The sequence below is a fragment of the Zootoca vivipara genome, chromosome 6 (assembly GCF_965207765.1).
Source record: "Zootoca vivipara chromosome 6, rZooViv2.hap1.1, whole genome shotgun sequence".
Lineage (NCBI taxonomy): Eukaryota > Metazoa > Chordata > Lepidosauria > Squamata > Lacertidae > Zootoca > Zootoca vivipara.
The window spans coordinates 49,792,501-49,815,506 of NC_142589.1; the positions used below are offsets into that span (position 1 = coordinate 49,792,501).

Consider the following 23,006-nt stretch of genomic DNA (forward strand, 5'->3'; position numbering starts at 1 on the left):
TTCCAGCAGCAAAAAAGCCCCCACGGGGCTTGCCTCAGGGCTGGAGGGCAGGCAGTGTGGCACACACAGCTCTGCCTTTCAGCACATGTCGCTGCCACTCTGTCTGCCCCCTGAGGCACCTGCCTCACTCTCCTTAAAGATGGGGCTGAGCTGGCAACCAGAGTGGTTTAGGGAGAAAGCCACTGGGATCTAGAAGATGAAGATTCCTCCTGGCAACAGTGCCAGTCTCCTTCAGGTGCCCTCTAAGGTTTCCTACCCATGGCTCATGGAGGACAGTCTTTTGCCTGAAGGACTCTCTGACCCAAGTCTGGTTGAAGATAAAGAGCCCTCGGAAGGGAGCAGTGGGTGGGTTTTCCACCAGCAGCTAGGACCCCCACCCCAAACTGAGTGGACACAGAGGGCTCCTTGTCACCGTCTTTCCCCCGCACCAAAAGATGCATTTTTATTCAACTTACAGCATTTATTTCTAAATTTGCTTCTATGCATGTCAATTAACAAATGCAAATATAATGCAAACCTGTCTCTTCTTTGCATGAGGCGCCGCCGAAGCACCTCCACACCTGCAAGGCCGCAAGAAAAAGAAAAGGAATACCTCATCCAAGGGGAGACCTGCTTTCTTCTCTCAACTTGTTTCCCGTCGCAGGGCTGAGGGCTCACTTGCCCCTCCAGACATTATTTGTACTGACCCCCAATTCTCCATGGCAATGGGAAGCCAATACCCCAAGGAACAGTTGGGTGATGAGGGCAAGGTTGCTAGGTGACTAGAGCGATGTCACTGGAGTTACCTGGTAACCTCCCCCATTCACCAGGCCTAAAGTGCCTGAGGTTGTAGTATCTGCTGTGGCCACTAGCCAGCCTGTGCAGGAAAAGATCAAAGAGAAGTTTTTACACACACACACACACACACACACACACACACACACACGAGAGAGAGAGAGAGAGAGAGAGAGAGAGAGAGAGAGAGAGAGAGAGAGAGAGAGAGAGAGAGAGAGAGAGGGAGAAAGGGAGAGAGAGAGACCATCTGTGCTTGACTGGGAGGAAAGGAATTAAGAAAAAAATTGAAAATAAAACTGCCATAATAATGCCATTAGAAAAACTTATGATGAGACCACTTTTGGAATACCGTGTACAGTTCTGGTCAGCTTACCTCAAAAGGGATGGAAAAGGTTCAGAAAAGGGCAACCAAAACGATCGAGGGGATGGAGCGACTCCCCTATGAGGAAAGGCTGTAGCACTGGGGACTTTTTAGTTTAGAGGAAAGGCGATGATAGAAGCTTATAAAGTTATACATGGGATGAAGGAAGTGGGTAGAACTCGTGGGTGGCTGGTAAAGCTGGCTGTTGGAAGATTCAGGACACAGTACATAGTTAAAACTGTGGAACTCCCTCCCACAGGAGGCAGTGATGGCCACTGAGGGCTTTCGGCAATTACCACCCATGACAGCTGTGCTCAGTCTCCATGTTTGGAAGCAGCAATGCTTCTGAATACCAGTTGGTGGAAACTATATGAGGGGAAATGCTTTTGTGCCCAAATTTTGCTTTGCAGGTTTTCCATCCATTTGGCTGCTGTGAGAACAGGATGCTGGACTAGATGGGCCATTGGCCTCATCCAGAAGGCCCCTCTTACATTCGTAAAGGTTATAGCAGTTCCCTGTTTCAATCCCCAATTGGTTTAGTGCACCCTTATGTTGTTATGTAGGAGGCTGGGCAGTCAGAAATTGCTGCGTGGTGTCCACTTCCTACCCACAAACAGCAATAGGGAAAGCAGAGTACACCCACACTCCTAGCCTGTCAACTGCAGCCATTATTTGGAGCCCCCCCCCCCGCTGCCACACCAGCCTTCACCAGCTCAGTGGTGGTTGGTATCCAACAAGACTGGTGGGGCAGAAGGCAAGGAGACGAACCCAGGTGGCACCAGAGCCAATGACAGGCAGAGTGAATGACAGGCAGCAAACCAATTCTGACATTGCCCCCAATCCCCTCCCTGATTAGCTCTACAAGATATTAGGGAGGAGGAAGGTGACAGTCAGGGCTACCCCCTGGACTGGTTGTAAGAAGGCAAGCAAGTGGGGACTGGCTGAGGACTGACAGAAGGCAGTTGTTATTATTGGTGGTGGTGGTAGGAGTAGTAGTAGTAGTACCCCACCCATCTGACTGGGTTGCCCCAGCCACTCCAGGCAGCTTTCAACAAATATAAAAGGATAATAAAACTAGCAGGTGCCCTGCTAGTCCCAATGGACCAGTCTCCACCACACCAGATAGGAGGGCTCTGGCTTTCTGGTGCCTCCTTTTCACCCTCTCCCATCTCTACCAATCCCAGAGTGATTGCCTGCCTGCCAGCGCAGCATGATGGAAGTTGTAGTGCAACCACATTTGGAGGGACTACATTGGCAAAGTCTAAGTTAGGGGTTGTCAGGGGTCAGCAAACTTTTTCAGCAGGGAGCCGGTCCACTGTCCCTCAGACCTTGTGGGAGGGGCAGGACTATTTTTTTTTGTGGGGGTGGGAAAATGAACAAATTCCTATGCCCACAACTAACCCAGAGATGCATTTTAAATAAAAGCACACATTCTACTCATGTAAAAACACCAGGCAGGCCCCACAAATAACCCATAGATGCATTTTAAATAAAAGGACACATTCTACTCATGTAAAAACACGCTGATTCCTGGACCGTCCATGGGCCAGATTTAGAAGGCGATTGGGCCATGTACTAGACTAGAGCAATAGTTTCCTAGCGACCAAGGTGTTAGCTGGGGAAAGGACATTTGGGTGATCCAGGAAGAGACTTGCTACTACGAATAATGTCATCTACACCATTCTTCCACATATGAGCAAGCCTGGTAAGGAGCAGGCCTATTCAAAGAGATTAGGGGCAGTAGAAAATCCTGTTAGCAGCACAGAGTCAGTGGGAAAGGGATCATCCTTTAATTGACAGCATCTGCAATGACACAATTAACTCGGCTGGCCTCTGGCTCCCGCAGATCGGTCCTGAAGATTGAGAATCCATTCCATCTGCTTTTGGCAGTGGCATGTGAATGTTCAGTACACTCTTTGTCCAACGCTAGTAAGCAGTGAACGAGCTTTGCCTGCAAAAGTGTGAATGTGGCTACATACACATTAGCATCTTGGACTGCAGCGAGGTCATCCCCAGCCCCCCCCCCCACTGCTGGGCTTCAAGTCACATTTGTACATTGCTGTGCACACCAAAGAGATGTCTTTGCCTGATGCTCATTACCTGAGTTGTTTCCCTGCAAATGCAGCGCCCCCTGAGCTCCAGTTCACTGAAGTTCTCATCTGAGCATGTGCAACAACAGCTGTCTGAAGTGTATACACCTCATCCGAGATACAGCTTCCATTTTCAAATGGGATGGAAGCAGGTGTGAAGGAAGAAACTTCGAACTGCAGTATTTGTCAAGAAGCAACAGGGTAGATATGGATTGTGGCCAATGTCATGTGTGCTCACCTTCAAACACCAGCAGTGGGAGTGTGCTAGAGTTAGGAGTCAACAGGAATGTGTACACAACCTCTTGCTAGCTAAGCTCTTTCTGCTCCAGGGCAGATGTTCTCTCATTTGGGTGGTGCCTTGGGTTGGGCTGCTTTTCTCTCCTGGGTTTTAGAACAACTCAGCCTCCCTAATCCAATTTGTTTACTGTGTTATCAGCTAATCCCTTTCCCAGCTTCTCAGAGGATTGCATGGTAGCAGGATAGCCAAGGACCTTGTTCTAACTAGCAGCGACAATAGATGACAAGGGAAGCCTGCGACTCTTGCTGCTCTCCCTACCTGCCCTCGGAGGAAGAACCACCCCCGGCATGAGAGACAACAGGACCATGATGGCATCCACGGCTCTTTAGCCTTTCTGCAGGTAATTTCAGTTTTCAGTGGGCTAGACTGAGTGGTTCAAAGTGGTTCTGTAAAGAACCGTGGTAGAGGGCCTTCTCAGTATGTCAAATTTTCCAGAGTTAGTCCCCTAGCATCTCCAGGTAGGAGGCAGGGGAACATGTTTGAAAACCCAGAAAGCCGCAGAGAGCCAGTTCTAGACAATCGGCAAGATGTTCCTGCAGATAAGGCAGCTTCCTATTGAATTAGAGAGCTAGGAGAGAATTTGCAGTAAGGCTTTGTTGCCTATTGAGGGTGCTATATGCTCAAAATGCTTAATAACTGCTGGCTCGTGTTTGGCTCCTTGTTTTGGCACTGCTTGAATTGTTACTATTGATGAGGTAAGGTGAGCTTGTTTGGGGAGAGGAGCCATAAAGCCATGTGTGTGTTTTTTTGTTGAAGCCCTGAGATCCATTCAATACATCAAAACAAGTGTTATTTCACACTTTCCAGTGCGTTTTCACTTTCCCCTTCACTTTTCTTATCACAAAAAAGCCTGATCTTCTGGGGAAAGTGGATTTGTGGAGCAAGATCTCCCCATCAACTCTCATTGCGCAGCTTAAATGTGTGAATTAGAAGCCGCCCAGAAGTGCCCACAGACTCCCCCAGTGGTACATTTTTGACCTTTTTTTTTCCTGGCAAGAAGCAGTAATGAAATTCTGCCTTCTGCAGGTGGCAGGATGCTGGGCTGGATTGAGAAAGTCGTACCGCAACCTCCTGTCAGCTCCCCCATCTCTGTAGTAGTGGAGAAAGACACACAGGCTGACCAAATAGCTGTAGAAACTGGGCCTGTATCTGCAAGGCAGGTGAGTGGACATCTCAAAGGTATGCTGAGGGTGGGGTTTTGTACCAGGGCCGGCCCACTCATGAGACAAGATGGGGAGACTGCCCCAGGTGGCAGAATTCACGGGGGCAGCAGACCCTGATGTAGATCTTCCTTCCTCACTCATTTCTTTCCTGGTGGGGATTGACGGGAGGTGCAATTTTGGCATCCGCCTCAGATGCCAAAATGTCTTGGGCCAGTCCTGGACCATATTAATTCCATGGACTTTTGACATGTCACATTCTACCCTGGCCTTAAGGGTCAGCAGTGGGAATGGTGTGGTGAGAATGAGGTGAGGTTTACTACTCAGATTACTACAGGGCAGCTGAGAAATGGATCAGCGGCAGAGATGATCACACGCTGGGATGTGGTTTCAAGTGGGATCTGATGTGCTTTATGGAAACAAGAACAGCAGCAACTATCCTTAATTTACAGTACAAAAATGTTTGGCCACTGGCCGTTGCTGAGAAAAGAACTCAGAATTTAAAAGGGATAAAAGGAATGGAAAAAACACACAGGACAAATCTTTTGCAACATGGCCATTTATTCAATACACAAATGATAATGGTCTTAAAGACAAGCTCTCCAGAGCATTGTTGCAGATATGGTTAGTGTGAACAGTACGGTCTGAACTACACTCTTTTGTTTGCTATCTGTGACAGATAAGATGATTTATGTGCTGTCCCCTCACATAAGGGTTGGATAATCTGTATGGATTGATAAAGAAACAGTTACCTGTACATTAATGTATAACCTGGTACCTGATGAGAGGTGCGGCAGAGAAGGCTTAGAGATGTTATGCTATATGCTTGTAATACAAAATTATTACATTTAGTGTAATAAATGAAAATTATTTAAAGAATAAAATTAAAACCAGAGCACACAACTGGAGTGTGCTATGCTCACCTTCTGCACCATTTATAAAATGAGCTTAACTCACCCTGCTGTGCTTTGGCTTTTCAAACCATGCAATTGTGTACACAAATGCAGCAGGTGGCAGGGTTGAGTCTTCCATAGCATGTAGTGTGGATTAGAGGATGTGTGTGTGTGTGTTTGGCAGAGATGTTTAGGAGGATGGTGTTACAAGCATACCCCTATTTACTACTGAGAAAATGTTGGCAGGTCTGCAGGGGGTTGAAGAACTGATGTTGCTTCCGGGCTACTTTTCATTTTGTTAAGGCAGCTGCAGCTTTTGCAGCAAATGCAGTTGTCCAAGGCAGCCTTCCTTCCCCAACGTGGTGCACTCCAGAGGTTTCGAACTCTACAACTCTCACCAACCCCGGCCAGCACAGCTGTACAATGCTTGGGCTGGTGGAAGTATGGCTTTGCTGGCTGGGGCTGATGGGAGTCGTAGCTTGAAACATCTGGAGGGGACTGGCTGAGCTAATGTGATACACCTGGCTGCAGTGTAATATGCTGCCAGCCCTTAAGAATATGATAAGAGCCTGCTGGATCAGACCAATGTGCCCACCAAGCCTAGTAAGCTGTGCTCACAGTGGCCATTCTTAGGACAGCCCTCCCCTCTCTCATCCCTGAGTCCATCATTTACACAGCAACACAGTGAAAGAAATTACAGAAAGGTGTGTGGAGGGCTTTGAGCCCTAGTCCAAAGGCTGATATTTAAGATTTGATGGTCTGCTCATCAAGTAGGCAGAAGTTAAGAGAACTAACTGGTAGGGTTGGCAGACTCAATAGTGGACATGACTACTGTGCCTTTAATTGCCCTGCTCTCTTTTGAGTCTGGAAACAAACCAGCAGACCCTTTGCTTGGAAATTAAACAAAGGCACAGAAGTCATGTCCACTATTGAGTCTGGCAACCCTACTAACTGGCTGGGCTTGAGCAAGATGCTTCTGGCTGATCTTCTCTACCACCCTCTGGGTGCTACTTCACTGCCTGAGAGTTGTTCTCCGATTGTGGTTTCTTCTCTCTTGTGAATCCTCAAGCTGACAGAAAGAAGTCCCAGGAGTGCTGCAGAAGGTAAGAATTGGGGGTGATGGGGAGGGGAAAGAAGAGTACGTGTGTATAAGTGCTGGAGAGAAGGCAGAGTTTGGAATACAAACTCTCAATGCTCCTTCAGACAGCCTCTTTATTCAGCATTCATTTTGATTTGCTAGTGCAAAGCTTATGCAGATGTCCTGCCCTTACTGGGTATTCATTCTGATTTGCTTCCAGGGCCATATGACAAGGAGCATTCAGCCTGGTTCACTTGCAGGGTGTTTCCATATCTTCCCATTAATAATTTGCTCACCACACACTTCAATGAATGTCCCTGGCACTTCCCAAACTGCAAGAAGTCCTGTTTTGTTAGTAGATTTGTTGTGGGAGGGTGATGGAGAGCTCTAATCCACTAGGATTGCACAAATCTATGTTTCTGGTATGCGTTTGAATCCCTCCTGCAAATTACTGACAGGTGACCCACAGGTGGGTTCAGGCAGCTACTGCTTTTGGATGACATCTCTGCAAATAAAGCTGCAACTGCATTGTCATGTTTGCTTGGAATCTACCTTGGTGGCTTGACTCTGCCTCCAGAAGGCTTGCAAAGTGGGAGGGAGTTAGAATGAGGCTGGGGCACCCACACTATTTTTTGGGTTGTTACCTTCTCCTTGACCATACGCCCATTCACAATCCTGCACTGTTGGCCATCATAACTACCTGTTGTGTTGCCAACATTTTCAGGCGCATCCTTGAACATTAAAAGTATGGGCAGTGTGCAAGGATGGCAGTAGAGGAGAGAGGTGCTGTGGAACCTCAGCGCACAATTCCAAACTTTAGGATTTCTTTTGAAAAGTTGCAAAAATGCAACCCTGTCCCTTAAGGAGGTGTCATGGGGGCATCACCAAAAAAGCTGTAAATGTGATCCAGATAAATCTTATATCCTCCTGGAAATGCAAGGAGCACCCAGGGGTAATTTTAGCTTAAAGCTTGGCTTTTCCTCCATTTAGGATTCAAAGAACATGTTCCTGCAATCCGTGATTCTGTTTCAACAATAGACAGGTACCTGCCATTCTTTGTTTTTCTCCCCCTTATTTTATACATGTGCCCTGTTTCCACCTGGGTTCCTTATTCTGAATTGTAGCTAAAAGGAATAGTAGGGGAAGGAGTCATCTGTTTGAAGCTTTCAAGCACACACCGAAAGGCTCCTTTTTGAGGTGGCTTAGTCAGAGGATGATGGCAAACTGTACAAAGTGAGGCCTTCAGGGGTCTCTAGAACTGCCCCCTTGTAGAGATGCATTGATTTTAGACCCTCAAGTCACCACTTTGGGCAAGATGAGGAGGACTGTTAAGGCAGAAGACAAACCAAAGGCAAGTTTCATATCTGTATTACAGGCTAAAATGCCCCTAGTATTTGTTACAGAACCATCGTTCCAGGAGCCAGCAGTTAAGAGCCACATGCTGAGTTTGTGATCTGGCTATACTCACATATGCTGGGAACTCTAGCAGGGGTGAGAAGCCAGGTTTGGGAACGATGGGATGGGGAACCTAATTCCTTTCTCAGCCTTTTCAACACCTGCCCTCCTTCCCATGTGTCAGCTGAATCAAGGGCCCTGCTTTCTGCAATTCAGGGTGTGCTCATCTGAGTAGCACCCTTAAATGACTGGGTGGGTCTGTGTATATGTTTGGGGTGATAATTGGGGGGGGCATTCCTTGCAAGCTGCCTTCTGGGTGGGGAAAGGTATTGGCTCTCCTTCTGCTGTGAAGGTCTGGAAGGAAGGAAGCTTCTTTGTCCACCCCAGCCCTCCTCCTCCTCCTCCTTTGCAGCCCTGGCCGAGGAGTCCTCACCTGGATATCTCAGGGCCTGGGGAAGGTAATGCCACAGCCGGCACAGAACTCTCCTGCCATGCTGCAAGAGGCTGCCAAGAGCTTTGAAGCCAGCATTGATATCCCAGATGTGGTGAGTAAGGGTGATCCAGTTTGATGGCAGTCTTGCTTTCATCCTGAAATGTTTCCAATGGTGAAATTTATTTTTTTGGTCTGTGTTCAGACAGAAGTCCAGAGCATAGAGGATGAGAAAGAGGAAGAGGAAGAAATAGGTAAAGTGCTTGTGTGTGTTTGTGTGTCCCCCTCCTGTGAGTGGGCACTGAAGTGTGTTTCCTGACATGATGTATAGTGGGGTAAAGGTAAAGGACCCCTGACAGTTAAGTCCAGTCGCAGACGACTCTGGGGTTGCGGCGCTCATCTCGCTTTACAGGCCGAGGGAGCCAGCATTTGTCCACAGACAGTTTTTTCCGGGTCATGTGGCCAGCATGACTAAGCTGCTTCTGGCGCAATTCAACACCGAAACCAGAGCAGCACACGGAAACGCCGTTTACCTTCCCTCCAGAGCGGTACCTATTTAACTACTTGCACTTTTTGGCATGCTCTCGAACTGCTAGGTTGGCAGGAGCTGGGACTGAGCAATGGGAGCTCACCCCGTCACGGGGATTCAAACCACCGACCTTCTGATCAGCAAGCCCAAGAGGCTCAGTGGTTTAGACCACAGCGCCGCCCGCTCCCATAGAGGAGTAAGTTGCCTGTAAATAAATGACCAGCATGAGGGGGCCCCTATTCAATCGTAGCTGTGCAGTTTCTCATATCTTTAATACTCCATAAAGTTCCTCTTCTCTGTCCCTCAGGTATTCACAGCAGCTACTGCCATTAAGGCAACAGTTTCACTCAAAGAATCCTTCTTAAACTGGACACTGTACTCTGGGTAGGATTGCAGCAACAGGAAAGGGAATGCTTAATCCACCCCCCCCCCCCCCGAATGTCATGAGGAATATCTTCCCCTAACATTAGGGACCAGGGAAAGGGGGACTTATTATTTTTTATTTTGCTTTATTTGTTTCTATACTAAGATGGAAATAAAAATATATCTATGCATTGTACAAAAGTAATTTAAAACCAATAGTGACAACAACAAAACACAGCAAAATACATTGATGGAAGAGAAGTGCAAAATGAGTTAACTGACACGAAGGTTATATAAATGATAAACTGGCCCTTTCCAGCAGACGGCGAGAAAGTATTTTCTTTCCCAATCCCCTGTTCTCTCTCTCATTTCCCCCACTTCCACCAGTGTCTGTGACTGAGGAAGAGGAGCAGGAGCAGGATGAACTGCACTCCAGCTCAGACAACAACGCCCCGGATAAAATGTAAGTTTTCTGAAACCCACCAGGTATTCTGAACTTCACCTGTGCTTGAATCCTAAAAACATTATACAGAAGTAGAAATCTCAAGGTGGAGAGTTTGAAGATGAAGCTTCTTAGTGGGAACCCCTCCCTGAAGCAGCAGTTTGGAGTGCCATTTATGCACCTTTATCTATGTCGCCACTTTGCTGGGAATGCACAGAAATGCTCTGTGATCTTAATCCATGTACTAACTAGTACTTGTGCAATGTTTGACTGCAATTTCCAACAGAAACAGGATGAAGGGAACCACAGGGGGGGGGAATCTTCTTTGTGTATTCCTTTTAGTTCTATAATGTGGACACACACACACAAGCACACTCTCTCTACATGTGTCTTGCTGTAGCTGTGATGACAGTTTTATTGTGGACTAGTAAGATGAACAATAGTAATAATGTGTTCATTTTCTCTTTATCTCTTTCTTTGAAGTGGTGGGAAAAAAGTGATCACTTGGATAATGGAAGGATTTGGGAAAATGATGCCTCAACCTGAAAACATGAAAAAGACGGAGGTAAGTGCAGACAAGGCAGAGAACAAACAGGAAAACAAATAAAAGGCAACAGTGTTATTTCATTTAAACAAAATTCACAGAGACTGCAAAATAATACTTTGCTGGGACCACCCAAGGCTCACAGGGTGGTGTGTGAGATTTTGGTGTACACAAAACTCTTCCTCAGGTTGGTGTGTGAGAGAGTTTTTGTTTTTTTTTAAAGAATATAATGACGTTTGCTTTCAGTTTCTTGGGCTGCACAAAATAACTAAGCTGGGCTGAATTGTTGCAGAAGCTTCCAAATGCTGTAGAATTCATTCATTCATTCATTTGAATTTATACCTATAGGTTTTAAATCTTATAGGGAGGCTCTCCTGGTACCTTCATTACCTATCTTTAGATGCGAGGCAAAAACATTTCTCTATAACAAGGTTTTTGCCTGATAAACATTCAGTGGACTTTAAAATGTGTTTGTGGGAAGGTGGCTATTGGCTTTTTTGTTTGTTCGTTTCCTTTATGTATTTGGGGTTCTCATTTTGTCTTTTTACGTTGTGAACGGCCCTGTGATCTTTGGATGAAGGCTCCTCCCTATCTGCCACTTGCTGCCTTTTTCTGCTCCTTTGCAAAAGCCTGTGAGGGAGCAGAGCTGGCATTCATAATACAGGTTCCTCTTTTTGCTTTCTCTCCATTTGTGCTACCAGGAAGGGACCCCAGGAGACCAGGCTGCACAACGGGGTGAGTGACTGGCCTTGGGGTGCCCTAGTGATTTGGCTGCAGGCTCTTGCAGGAAGGATGCTAACTTCATCCTCCAACTCTCCCCCTCCCACCCCCTCACAGCACAGAAAGAGAATTCACCTGCCAGCCCTCCCAGTGCACCAGGGACGAAGCACCGGGCCTCGACTGACAGCCAGTCCACTCGGAGCCTCTCTCTCTTTCCTCGAACACTTGGTGGTGATGGGAGCAGGTCAGTGTGCAGAACAGCTTTGCTTGGCCAGTTGGAGCCAGCAATTCAGGGGCTTCTAAATGCTTTTCACTGCAATGGAGCGGGGAGAACAGCAAGCAGATATTGTAGAGTTGGAAAAGGTTTGGGAAAAGGCAACCAAAATAATCAAAGAGGATGGAGCGACTCCCCTATGAAGAATAGCTGCAGTATTTGGGGCTTTTTAATTTAGAGGAAGAGGTGACATGATAGAAGTTTAGAAAATGATGCACGACCTGGAGAAAGCAGATAGAGGGAAGTTTTCCTCCTTCTCTCATAGCTCTTGAATTCATGAAGCTGAATGTTCGAAAATTCAGGGCAGATAAAAGAAAGGGATTTTTCACACACCACACAGTTAAACTATGGAACTCACTTCCACAGGGGGCAGTGATGGCCACCAATTTGGATGGCTTTAAAAGAGGATTTGATAAATTCATGGAGGATAAGGCTACTGTCAGAGGTAGTATATCCTTCTGAATACCAGTTGCTGTAAACCCCAGGAGAGTGCTTGTGTGCTCATGTCCTGCTTGAGGGTTTCTCACAAGCATCTGATGGACCACTGTGAGATCAGGATGCTGGGCTAGATGGGCCATTGGTCTCATCCAGCAGATTCATATTATGCTCTTATGTTTCGGCTTTGTCGGGTCACCTCACTGAAGAAGAGAAGACTTCATGACTGAGGCCCTGAAATTCTGGACTTGGATGTGTCTCCTATTGGCTAAGTGTCAGATGACACATTCCTCAGAGGTGTTGGATCTGTTGCAAGGGCTCTTCAGAGAGCTGTCGGTCCCCCGAAATTGTGAGTGTGGTTCTGATAAGGATCTTCTTCTGACCAACAGTGTACTTGACTGGTTTGTTCAGGGACTGGAGAAAGTGATGCCACAGCCTGTGACCAAAGGGAAGGAAGATGGACAGGTGAGGAAGGGTCTATTGGGTTCCCTTTTTAATGTTCCAGTAGTGGACTAGTTTCTTCTTTTGCTGCTCTAGTGCTGTGTCTCAAATCATTCTGGGTAGGTAAAATGAAATGGGGGTGGAATTAAATTCAGTGGTGATCTGAGTTACTGAGTAGGATATCAATTTTGGAGATTAAATTAATTTAGAATGACTTTTTAGAGAGATGATTTAGGGGGTAATGGGTTCTGCCCCTCCCAATTTTACTCTCTTAACCACTTGTGAGGTATATTTTGCTGAGAGGTGGTGACTGGCTCAAGGTCACCCAGTGAGCTTTACAGCCGAGTGGAGCTTTCAGCCCTGGTCTCTCAAGGTTGTAGTCTGACACACTACACCACACTTGAGAGAGGATGGTTTTGAACCTCCTTTAGGAGCTGATGGAGCAGGCAGATATGAGAGAGCAGAACTTGCCCCTTGATGTTACACTTTGTTTTCTCTTCCCAACAGAGCGCAGAAGCTGCAGACCTGGGCCCAGGGCAAGCAAGTAAGTCATAATGAGTCATTTCCCATGATGCTGTTCAGGAGGCAGCTTTTCTTAGCAATTTCTTCTCAGAGTGTGGGCTTCTACCCCTCAGATCCAAGCAGCTTCATTTATGATGCACCTTAACACAGCTGGGGGTGGGCAGTTAAACTTGCCTTTGCAGATAGCATGAGGAATGAAGTTGAGAAGTTCCTTTGAATGCCCCCTTATTGTGTGTGAGGCAGATCTTTGCCAACCTGGTGCCCTCTGGATGTTTTGGACGACATCTTTATCTTTCCATCATACCCAGCATCATACAGCCGTGCCCTTTGTGGGAATGTTCAGGGTGGCAAGAGAGGATATACTGTTTATTAAACTCCTTCCTAACTTGCACTAGCAAGTTCCTTTACTTAGCAAAGTTTACATTCCCCCTCTCGTGCACAGCAGAAAACTACTTGCAAACACATGTGAGTTTAAGACAATATGCATTTCAATCTGGCTTGTCCAGATTGAAATGTGTTCTAATATTTTCCTGGTGAGACCCCTTGAATCCCTCCTAAAAGAATAAAGACACCACAGTTATTCATAAGCAATAAAAAGAAAGTTTACTCATGATCAGGCAGAGCACAGTGTGATCCCTGAAGGCAGGCTTTAGGCTTAAAGCTACAAACTTGCCGGTATACAAACAGGTTTATCCCATAAGGGAGGTGACCTGGGGGACTGCTTGGCTGGCAGCCAGCAGTTCATTCCAGGAAGTTCGCAGGATGAAAAGAAGATGGAAAAAGAGAGAGAGTGGCAGCATGCCTTGTCCCTTTACCAGGTCTGGAAAGGTCATGCCCACCCACTAGTCACATGCAAGGAAGGATGCTCCAGCCCAGGAGGAACAGGAAGTTTTGACTGGCTGGACCAAACATTCCCTTGCATGTCCACTCTAGGAAAACAAGGAATGTTGTATTTGACTGCTCCCAGTGGGTTACATCCCACACCCTCAATGAGTGATGGGAGTTGTAGTTCAAAACAACTGGAGGACACCAGGTTGAAGAAGGCTACTGTAATGACATTTGGTGAGTGCTGAATGAATGTTTCTGAAAGGTGCCTTTTATGAAGAGGTTCTGTTAGCATCCCGGGGACTTTGTGGTGGGTGGGTGCCTTTCCATGCTGCTGATAACTGCAGCTCTTGATGTTTGCCGTGGATAATTGTTTGCTCAGCACCTCTCCCAGTTTATTTCTCTGACCAGGTTGGAACATAGCTGCCAAGTTTTCCCTTTTCTCGCGAGGAAGCCTATTCAGCATAAGGGAAAATCCCTTAAAAAAAGGGATAACTTGGCAGCTATGGGTTGGAAGGGGGAATGCAGTTGTATGGCTTGAATCATATGTTAGACTACCTCTCCAGCCCTCTGCAGGATGACAAGCCTTCTGTGCTTCGCAGATCAGGGATTGGAGGATCCAAACCAATTTCAGTGGCTGTTTAGCAAGCGTCCTATTAATATGATTTTAGCATGTTGCTCACTGGCCTGGGTACTGAGCGCCAGTGCATTTCTGTGGGGATGGAGAAGGGTGATACCATATCTCTAAATAATAATAATAATAATTAATAATTTATTTATACCCTGCCCTCCCCGGCCAGAACTGGGCTCAGGGCGGCTAACACCAATAAAATTACAATAAAACGTAAAAGAAAAAGAAAAAACAGTTAATTAAAATACAATTTAAAATGCAGCCTCATTTTAGTAGTAGTCCATAAATCAAAACCATAAGGGGAGGAAAACATAAGGGTCAGACTGAGTCCAAACCAAAGGCCAGGCGGAACAGCTCCATCTTGCAGGCCCTGCGGAAAGATGGCAAATCCCGCAGGGCCCTGATCTCTTGTGACAGAGCATTCCACCTAGTCGGGGCCAGTACCAATCTAACCACCTTGCGGCTCGGGACTCCAAAGTGTTGTTATTTGTGGACGTTAAGGTCCTCTGTGGGGCATACCAGGAGAGGCGGTCCTGTAGGTACGAGGGTCCTAGGCCGCATATAAATTGTCCTCAGGTTTAGGGAACCAAGGGACACAACCTTTGTTGGCCACCTTCCAGGGGCCACATGCAAATGGTGGATAAGGCTAAGAGGCAAAACTAGGGGGAAAGTCGGGTTTCTCTACTTCCACATACACATCTCTCCATCCTCTATACAGGCAAACAAGAGGCATTTTCACAGGTCAAGGAAACATGTGAGTCAGTGAAAAGCACTGAAAAGTGAAAAGGGTAGCAGAGCCTGGGGAAGGGGGTACAGGTGACCCCCCCAAGAACTGGAATTGCTCTTTGGGGAGAGGGAGGAAGCTGAGGGTGGTGTTTTGTTTTGTTTTTTACTTTGCAGCATCTCAAATGGGTTTATATTCCCAGTGAGGCTGTGAAAACATCAGACCCCTTCCATGCCCCCAGTCCAAACTCTTTCCTTTAACTTCTTCTCCTTTTGTTTCAGGGAGCAAAGGGGCTTAAGTGCCTCTGAAACAAAGGGACACTGAAGATTTGAAGACTTCCTTTTCCAAAAAATGAAACCAACCTGAATTGGTGTGCATAATGCATCAGGAAGAAAAGACTTTGCACGTTTTAATTTTTTTTTCTAAATTAAATAAAGGTTAGCTTTTAAAAGAGCAAACTGAACATGAGGTGGAGGTAGCCTTATTGCTTAGCTGGTCATGAAAGAAAAAGCAATGTCCTATGTGAAAATCATAGGAACATAGAATTGGAAGGGACCCTGAGGGTCATCTGATCCAACCCCCTGCAAAGCTGGAATCTCAACTAAAGCATCCATGACAGATGGCCGTCCAATGTCTGCTTAAAAACTTCCAATGAAGGAGAGTCCACCACCTTCCATGGGAGTCTGTTCCACTGTCAAACAGCTCTTACCACCAGAAAGTTATTCCTGGTGTTTAGTTGGAATCCCCTTTCTTGCAACTTCAGTCCATTGGTTTGGGTCCTACCCTCTGGAGCAGGAGAAAAGAAGCTTGCTCTATGGGAGGGACCTGACAGTATCCTTAGTTTCCAGGTCCAGGACAACATTCCTGATGGAAGAATTTTAACCAAATAGGCTTCACTAGTCAGCAAGAACTGCCCCCATGTTGCCTTCTAGATGTTTTGGACCACAATGCCCTTCTGCCTCAAACAGTGTGCACACTGTTTGCGGCTGATGGCTGTTGTAGGCCAAGCACCAGGCTGGGGAAGGCAGGACTGGTTGAAGCAAAGGTAGGAGAAAGGTAAAGGATGGCAATACATTTTTGGTTTGGCATTGGGAGGTCAGAGACTTGGACTGGGGAGGCCTGTTTTTGATATTTTGTATTCCCCATGTCCTTCATCCACTTTGTTTCTTGATCCAGTAGTGTTTCTCCTCCAAAATAGTCAGAAAAATAGTCTTTTATTGCATTCAGGAATATATATAGCAAAGCTGGGAAATGAGAAAAGCTACAACTCACCCAATATTATTTTTCTTTGAGTAGCTCTCTCATGTAGACAAAGTATTTCTGTTTCTTCTTCTATCAGGACATTATAGCTTTATTAGTTTGGGTTTTTTACATCACCTTTTGGTCAATTTACAAAGCTAAAGCTATTATTCAAAACACAATCCAACCATAACATCTTAATTAATGTACACAGCGTTAATAGAAACACCACAAAACCTATCAGATGAATATCAAACAGAAGCAGCAGAGGCCAGCCATCTCCTAAGGCTGCTTTCATGCTGGGTGTTTCATGTGAAATTGATTGTTCAAGTCATGTTTTATTTGGGTCCAGTGGATGATGTGAACAACAATGTGCAATCAGCCTTTTCCCAACGCTGCTTCCATCTCTTTTCTTTCTTTCTTTCTTTCTTTCTTTCTTTCTTTCTTTCTTTCTTTCTTTCTTTCTTTCTTTCTTTCTTTCTTTCTTTCTGTACTTAGAAAATTGAACGTTTTTAAGAAGAATAGTAGGACCCAGGTGGCGCTGTGGGTTAAACCACTGAGCCTAGGGCTTGCTGATCAGAAGGTCGGCGGTTCGAATCCCTGTGACGGGGTGAGCTCCCGTTGCTCGGTCCCAGCTCCTGCCAACCTAGCAGCTCGAAAGCACGTCAAAATGCAAGTAGATAAACAGCGGGAAGGTAAACGGCGTTTCCATGTGCTGCTCTGGTTTGCCAGAAGCAGCTTTGTCATGCTGGCCACATGACCTGGAAGCTATATGCCGGCTCCCTTGGCCAATAATGCGAGATGAGCGCCGCAACCGCATAGTCTGGACCTAATGGTCAGGGGTCCCTTTACCTTTACCTTAAGAAGAATAGAAGACCACCACAATCTCCACAGGTGTTCATGCCCTCAGCCCTACAATCAGAAAAAGTGCAATGTCCCTCAAAAATCAATTGCAATCCCACCTGGAGCTTACAGCAGAGGAGCAATCAGTGTTTGGATGCTCTCAGGGAGAAGCAGCCTTAATGGAAGTTTTCACCAGTACTCTGAACTTTGATGAAGAGGTCAATAGAACACAGAAAGCTACCTTGAAAGTTTAGGCTCTCAGCCCCCTACCTAGCAATCTAGATTTTCCTTTCAGGACCACTCATGTCAATGGTTTCAACAGGCACCATGACCACTGATTCCTCCCCAGGGGTATCTACTAGGCTATCAAAACAACCTGTCACAAATTAAAAGCAGGAAAATGCTCCCTTTGTAGATGAGTAACGCAAGACAGTTAATCAAGCCCCACATGATGCACATTATATGAAGTAACCATGATGTGGAAGATTTTCTAGAGGGAAAAAAATCCACCCATTTTAGGGATGGGAACGTAGCACTTATGTTTCAGAAAGATGTGGAAAGGAGATTATATATACTGACTTTTATACCACAACCAAGTTTCTCTTTCCGAATTCCAGATCAATTCCAGGCTAGCAACAGGTGAATACTATTGTCTTGAACTTCTTAGAAACTACCCAAGATATTTTATTATTTATTAATTTACTATACCCTCCCTTAATCCAAAGATCACAGGGTGGTTTACAATATAAAAACACAAAAATACATACCATAACAGGAAACAAAAACAATACTGCCCCTAACAGTATACAGTGGTGCCTCGCAAGACGAATTTAATTCATTCCACGAGTCAATTCGTTTTGCGGAAAATTCATCTTGCAAATCACGGTTTCTCATAGGAATGCATTGAAATTTCTTTTTTTGCCCATAGGAACACATTAATTAAATTTCAATGCATTCCTATGGGAAACCATGATTCGCAAGATGAATTTTTCACAAAATGAATTCGTCTTGCGAGTCACCATCAGATCGCAAAATGCATTTGTCTTGTGAAAAATTCGTCTTGCAGGGCATTCGTCTTGCGAGGTACCACTGTATATTAGCCCAGTCTTTCCTCAAGGAATTCAGAGCAGTGCACATGGTTTACCCTTGTGTTCATATTGTCCTTCTCACAACAACCCAATAAGTGGGTTAGGCTGCAAGGGAGCGACTGGCTCACTAAACTCCGTGGTCCTTCACAACGAGATTAGTCACAATTGCCAACCTCTCTCCCTTTGCCCCCATCTGGTGGGAAGAGCTGCTGCTTTTCTTCTTTGCTTGAGGGGTAGGAAGCCTCACGTCCAGAGGCCAAAAGTGCTCTCCAATCATCTCTCATCCGGTTCATAGGACATGTGTGTGTTTTTCACCAGGTTGTAAAATGTCATTGTACAACAATCATGCCTCTTGCCTGTCTGTGTGAAGAATTGAGAGGTGTGTGCTGAAAGAGAGCAGAAAACAGGCTGCTATTTACATATATGTAATATATAATATATGTAATATATAATATATTTACATATATTACTGTGTCCACTTTTGCCTCTGTTCTTGTCCACCGTTGGCATTGGGCCCCAGAAGGGAATATGGCCAGCCCTGCTTTACTTATGGAGCCCAGGGCAAATGAAGATGCCTGGTGGTGGCATGTGGGTCTCACTAGTGCTACAGTCACTTTTCTCCTGGAATGTAAGTCCACCTTAAAATTACAGGAATATCCCACTCCCACCTCAGGCTCCCTCCTTTCACCACCGATTGCACAACCCAAAGAATAGCCGAAACAAACTGTCTGATCTCCCCACATGGCTTTATCTGACTGTCCTGCTTGGGGACCCTGTAAGCGACATGCCAGATTCCTCTTCTTCAAGGGGAACAAGGAATGGATTAATCTTTCAGTTTCTGTTTCTCATTTTTCCAGTCTTAAATTCAGTTTGCCACATTCTCACATCAGTTTTTTTTTAATTTCATAATGAAAATTAATCAGTGCATTTCTCACATTATATGCCTTCCTTAATGGAAGCTGGTCCATTAGGCCAAATGGGGCACTGCCCCACCAATATCACTCTGCTCTCAGCCAGACCCCACTTGCAACTGGTCCAAGAGGTGCTGCCGCCTATCAGTTTCCTCCTCTTTCGTCTCAGTTTTGCCTTTATAGACCTCAGCAGAAAGGAGGAGGACAAAACTAGAATTAGGTCAGTCTGTCACTGGCTCTGGCGCCACCTACTGTTGGTCTCCCTGCCTTCTACCCTATCAGTTCCAAAGGGCACCAGCTGCCACCCCTGACATTTCTGTGTGCAATTTTGCTTAATATTTCTGCAAGCAGTTTCCCCTGCTACATTATTTTCACAAATATACACATTTTTATGCACACTTTGCCCTGATATACCCAGTTTTGTATGGATTTTTTCGGTTAGAGATCTATACCTACAAAATTCAGAAAAGTTTGCATCTTGGCTTGTGTTGTTGTTTCAGCAAGTGCTGAGTATGTAGAAATGTGTGGAACTGCCTGATATCTCAGCAAATTCACACCCCAAATCCATGTTTCATGAGAGAATGCACAGGAGGAGGTGTTGCCAGAGAAAGGTGAAGGGAGAGGTGCTTCCCTTTTCGCAGTGCCTGCCAATTTTGCCACCCACCCGGCTGCTGACTTCCTTCTGGCTTTGGAGTCCTGTTTGGGGCACAGGGGATAACTTAAAATTATATGGGGGTGATGTTTGCCAGAACCAAGTCAGCAACTTGAGAAGTTTTGTGTCTGAAGAGGACAGAATTGCTGCCTGCTGAAGAGGGACACAATGAATGGTAGCAAGATGATCCCATTCGGGCTTTGCCACTTAGCATCTGTGCCTATAAATAATTAGATGAATCATCTTGCCCAGTGGTCCCTAACCTGATGCCTTCACCATTTTATTTCAGCCTGCACTTTCCCCACAAAACAGAGCCATGTGGAATTCTTGGTGGAAGACCATGAAATCCAAGAGGAAGCGATGTGTTGGTGTGGCACAGCTGAGTGGACTGTGGGGGCACCTCCCAGCCCCCCAAAGCAGAGGTAGGAAGCCAAAGCAGGGGAATTAGGAGGAATAATATCTGTTGCTGTATAACTTGCCAACTAGGGTTGCCATATTTCAAAAAGTGAAAATCTGGATACAAAAGTTGTTGAGCTGTTTGTTTTGCAAAATCTCAAAAAAACCAAAAGTTTTTGAGCTATTTTAAAGGGAATTCGCTGCCATGAGCTGCCATACACCAGAGGTTTCCCAGACATGTTAACATTGGTAACAGAATAGAGATGTTAAGGCACTCAGAGGACCTCTCTCTGCCACAAAGGTCCTGAATTCAAACAAAGGCCATGGATTCTTCATTGCCCTTCCTCTAAACACAAAGACACAGCTTGCTCTGTCTCTGAACTGCCCTAGATTGTGATTTGCTACATTGCTCTGTGGAGAAGGAAGCATGTTCAAAGCTCTGCTTTGCTATTTCTTTCAATGTGCAGACCCTCCCCGCAACCAATGTTTCCTTTGTGATGAGGGAAAGAGACAGGGACCAGTTCAATATGTATATTTTCTTGAGGCAAAAGATAAAACGGTGCCTCTCCTGTCTCCTACACAAAAGTGAAACAAGGCTTCGGTACTTCATACTTCAGTGCTGGAGACAGGACAACATCTTCTGCTGTTTCCTCTCAGATGCTGTTGGACTACAACTCCCATCACTCTTATCCACTGGCCATGCTGGTTGCGGTTGATGGGACCTGGAGTCCAACAGTACCCGGAGGACAGCATCTCCTTCATCCCTCTGTTGAAACATAAACACAAGGGTTTTCATTCACTTGATCCATCCCTTTATGCTCACATAACTTAATGCAGATGTAGTCGGATTGCTCAATTAAAACCATCTGTGTTCAGAGTTGGCAACCAAAAACTCTTGCCTGTTCCTGAGCACGGAGATCATGGTTGCGTATACATTATAGCTTTAAAGCCCATTCCAAGCACATCCTTTCCCTCAAAGAATTATGTGCACAATAGTTTGTAGCTCTGTGAAGGGTAAGCTACCGTGTCCAGAATTATTTCAGGGAAAGAATGTGCTTGGAATGTGCTTTATAGGTACAGAGCACACACAGCCCATGCCAGTCATGAAACTGACCAGATATTTTTTTCCAAAGGAAGGAAAAGCTGCTGGAGCAGATGCATAATTGGTAGGAAGGTAGCCTTTCCTTCTTTAGCAGAACCCTGCTAAAGCTTTCACCTGCTAAAAGGCAACTATCAGCGATCAAATTAAAAGGTCAGATTCTGACAGGATACATTTTATTTATTCAATTTATATCCTATCCTCTGCACAACAACCCTGTAAGGTGCAGTAGGTTGACTGGCAGTGAGCTTCATGGCAGAGGGGAGATTTGAACCCTGGTTTCCCTGGTCCTAGCCCAACACTCTAGCTGCTATGCCACACTGGCATTTGTCTCATGATGAAGGCTAGATTTATCATGTGTGGACTGGACAATAAAATAATTAGCCTTTAAGCAGCCTTAGATCTGCAACAAACTTGAAAAGCTTATTTTTCTGCGCTCCCTCATCAGACGGAGGCTTCTATTAGCGAAGTACATTCAAGGGCTTGCCTATTATGTGTGGTGCCTAGTAACCAGGCTGTGACCCGTTTTCCTCCCTGGTAACTGCTCAGCTTCTCCTAGCAACAGCATCCCTTTGGTCCCTCAATGTTCCTCTGTTGAAGCAGGGAGGGGGGATATCTTAGGGAGTGGGCTATGACAGCTCAGTCTAGTTAACAGGAAATAGGATTTGCATGTAAACTGAAGGCAAAGCAGACACAGGAAAGAATAAAAAGTCTCAATCTTGGAGCGGTTGCCGATTATTTGAAAAATACATTCATTAAGAGAAGGCTTTCAAGATTAGCAGAGCATCACAGGGCTGAATATAAGTATGGCTTGATGTGCTATGCGCTCAGGGGAAGCATGGTTTGAAAAGGTGAGTTTGGGGTTTGTTTTCTTTTGCAAAATATTTCTGAGGGGTCCAGAGGCAAAAAGTGAGGGAATAAGTTAAAGATTTTTTAGAAAGGTTGTTGTGTTTGCCTCTTGTTGCAAAACCAACAAGGAATCTTTTGGCACCTTAGACGCCAACAAAATTATTATGGCACAAGCTTTGGATGTACACTACATTCCACTTCATCAGTTGCATGAGGTATTATATTGATTTGCAGGTGCCTCTATACATGCTTGTGGAGGAAGGAATTGCAAATGGTGAATGAGGGATAGTATGTTAATGAACGCAACTGTAAACCTCAGTGTTTTGTTTAAGCAAATTGGATTTACTGTATTTTGTTGGTGCAATCAGACCCTGTGGCAAGGAATGATGCTTGGCTGAAGGAGTCAGCAGGGCGCTTGTTTTGATTACTAGCAATGTGCTTGTCTTTGTGGGGATACACCGAGAAAGAGCTTGCATATTCTTTGGACTGCTGAGTGTGTGCAATGAGCCTCTGTATATGCTGTGGACATTGCAGCCCATGGGGGGTGGGCAGGTTTTGTCCTCACTACAGCAGTGTCAACAAATGCTATGGGCTAAGCTTACCAGATTTTTTTCAATGAATCCGGGGACACTTTTCAACTTCAATGGATTTTGTATGGGGACTGATTTGTAAATTGGGGGACTGTCCCCGGGAACGGGGACGTCTGGTAACCTCACTATGGGCTACATCCAAAGCTATCTCCACTCAGAGCAGACCCATTCAAATGAACAAAGCTGACTAACTTAGCTCCATAAATTTTTTGAATGTGTTGACTACTCTGAGTAAAACTTAGTTGGAAACAACCTCTTGCTGTTCCTTCTCCCCAGCACCAATTCATTTAAATAGAAGAGAGGACGGGGTGCAATCATGGACAAAGGAGGAGGCAGAGGCCAGACTTGATCTGCTTTGCTAGGCCTGTCTTGCGTTCAGTTTCTTTGTCATGCTGGTGTGTTGACACAGT

General features: G+C 45.6%; 1 protein-coding gene across 1 annotated transcript; it reads left to right on the top strand.

The window, feature by feature from the left end:
• The first annotated feature begins 1,932 nt into the window (after nt 1–1,932).
• LOC132592322 (cyclic nucleotide-gated channel beta-1) lies at nt 1,933–15,387 on the top strand. Its single transcript, XM_060275910.2, has 13 exons — nt 1,933–3,863; nt 4,550–4,683; nt 6,646–6,679; nt 7,645–7,696; nt 8,462–8,594; nt 8,685–8,733; nt 9,759–9,834; nt 10,297–10,378; nt 11,059–11,092; nt 11,195–11,321; nt 12,176–12,251; nt 12,735–12,771; nt 15,211–15,387. The coding sequence occupies exons 2-13, from the start codon at nt 4,558–4,560 to the stop codon at nt 15,225–15,227; spliced, it is 843 nt and encodes a 280-aa protein (XP_060131893.2). The 5' UTR covers nt 1,933–3,863; nt 4,550–4,557; the 3' UTR covers nt 15,228–15,387.
• Nucleotides 15,388–23,006: the final 7,619 nt, after the last annotated feature.

Excerpts from the sequence above, each read along its gene's own strand:
- LOC132592322 (XM_060275910.2), top strand. The coding sequence starts at position 4,558 with ATGCTGGGCTGGATTGAGAAAGTCGTACCGCAACCTCCTGTCAGCTCC. Across the intron at positions 7,697-8,461 it reads TCTGTTTCAACAATAGACAG|CCCTGGCCGAGGAGTCCTCA; the intron begins GTACCTGCCATT and ends CCTCCTTTGCAG. Across the intron at positions 10,379-11,058 it reads AAAACATGAAAAAGACGGAG|GAAGGGACCCCAGGAGACCA; the intron begins GTAAGTGCAGAC and ends TTGTGCTACCAG.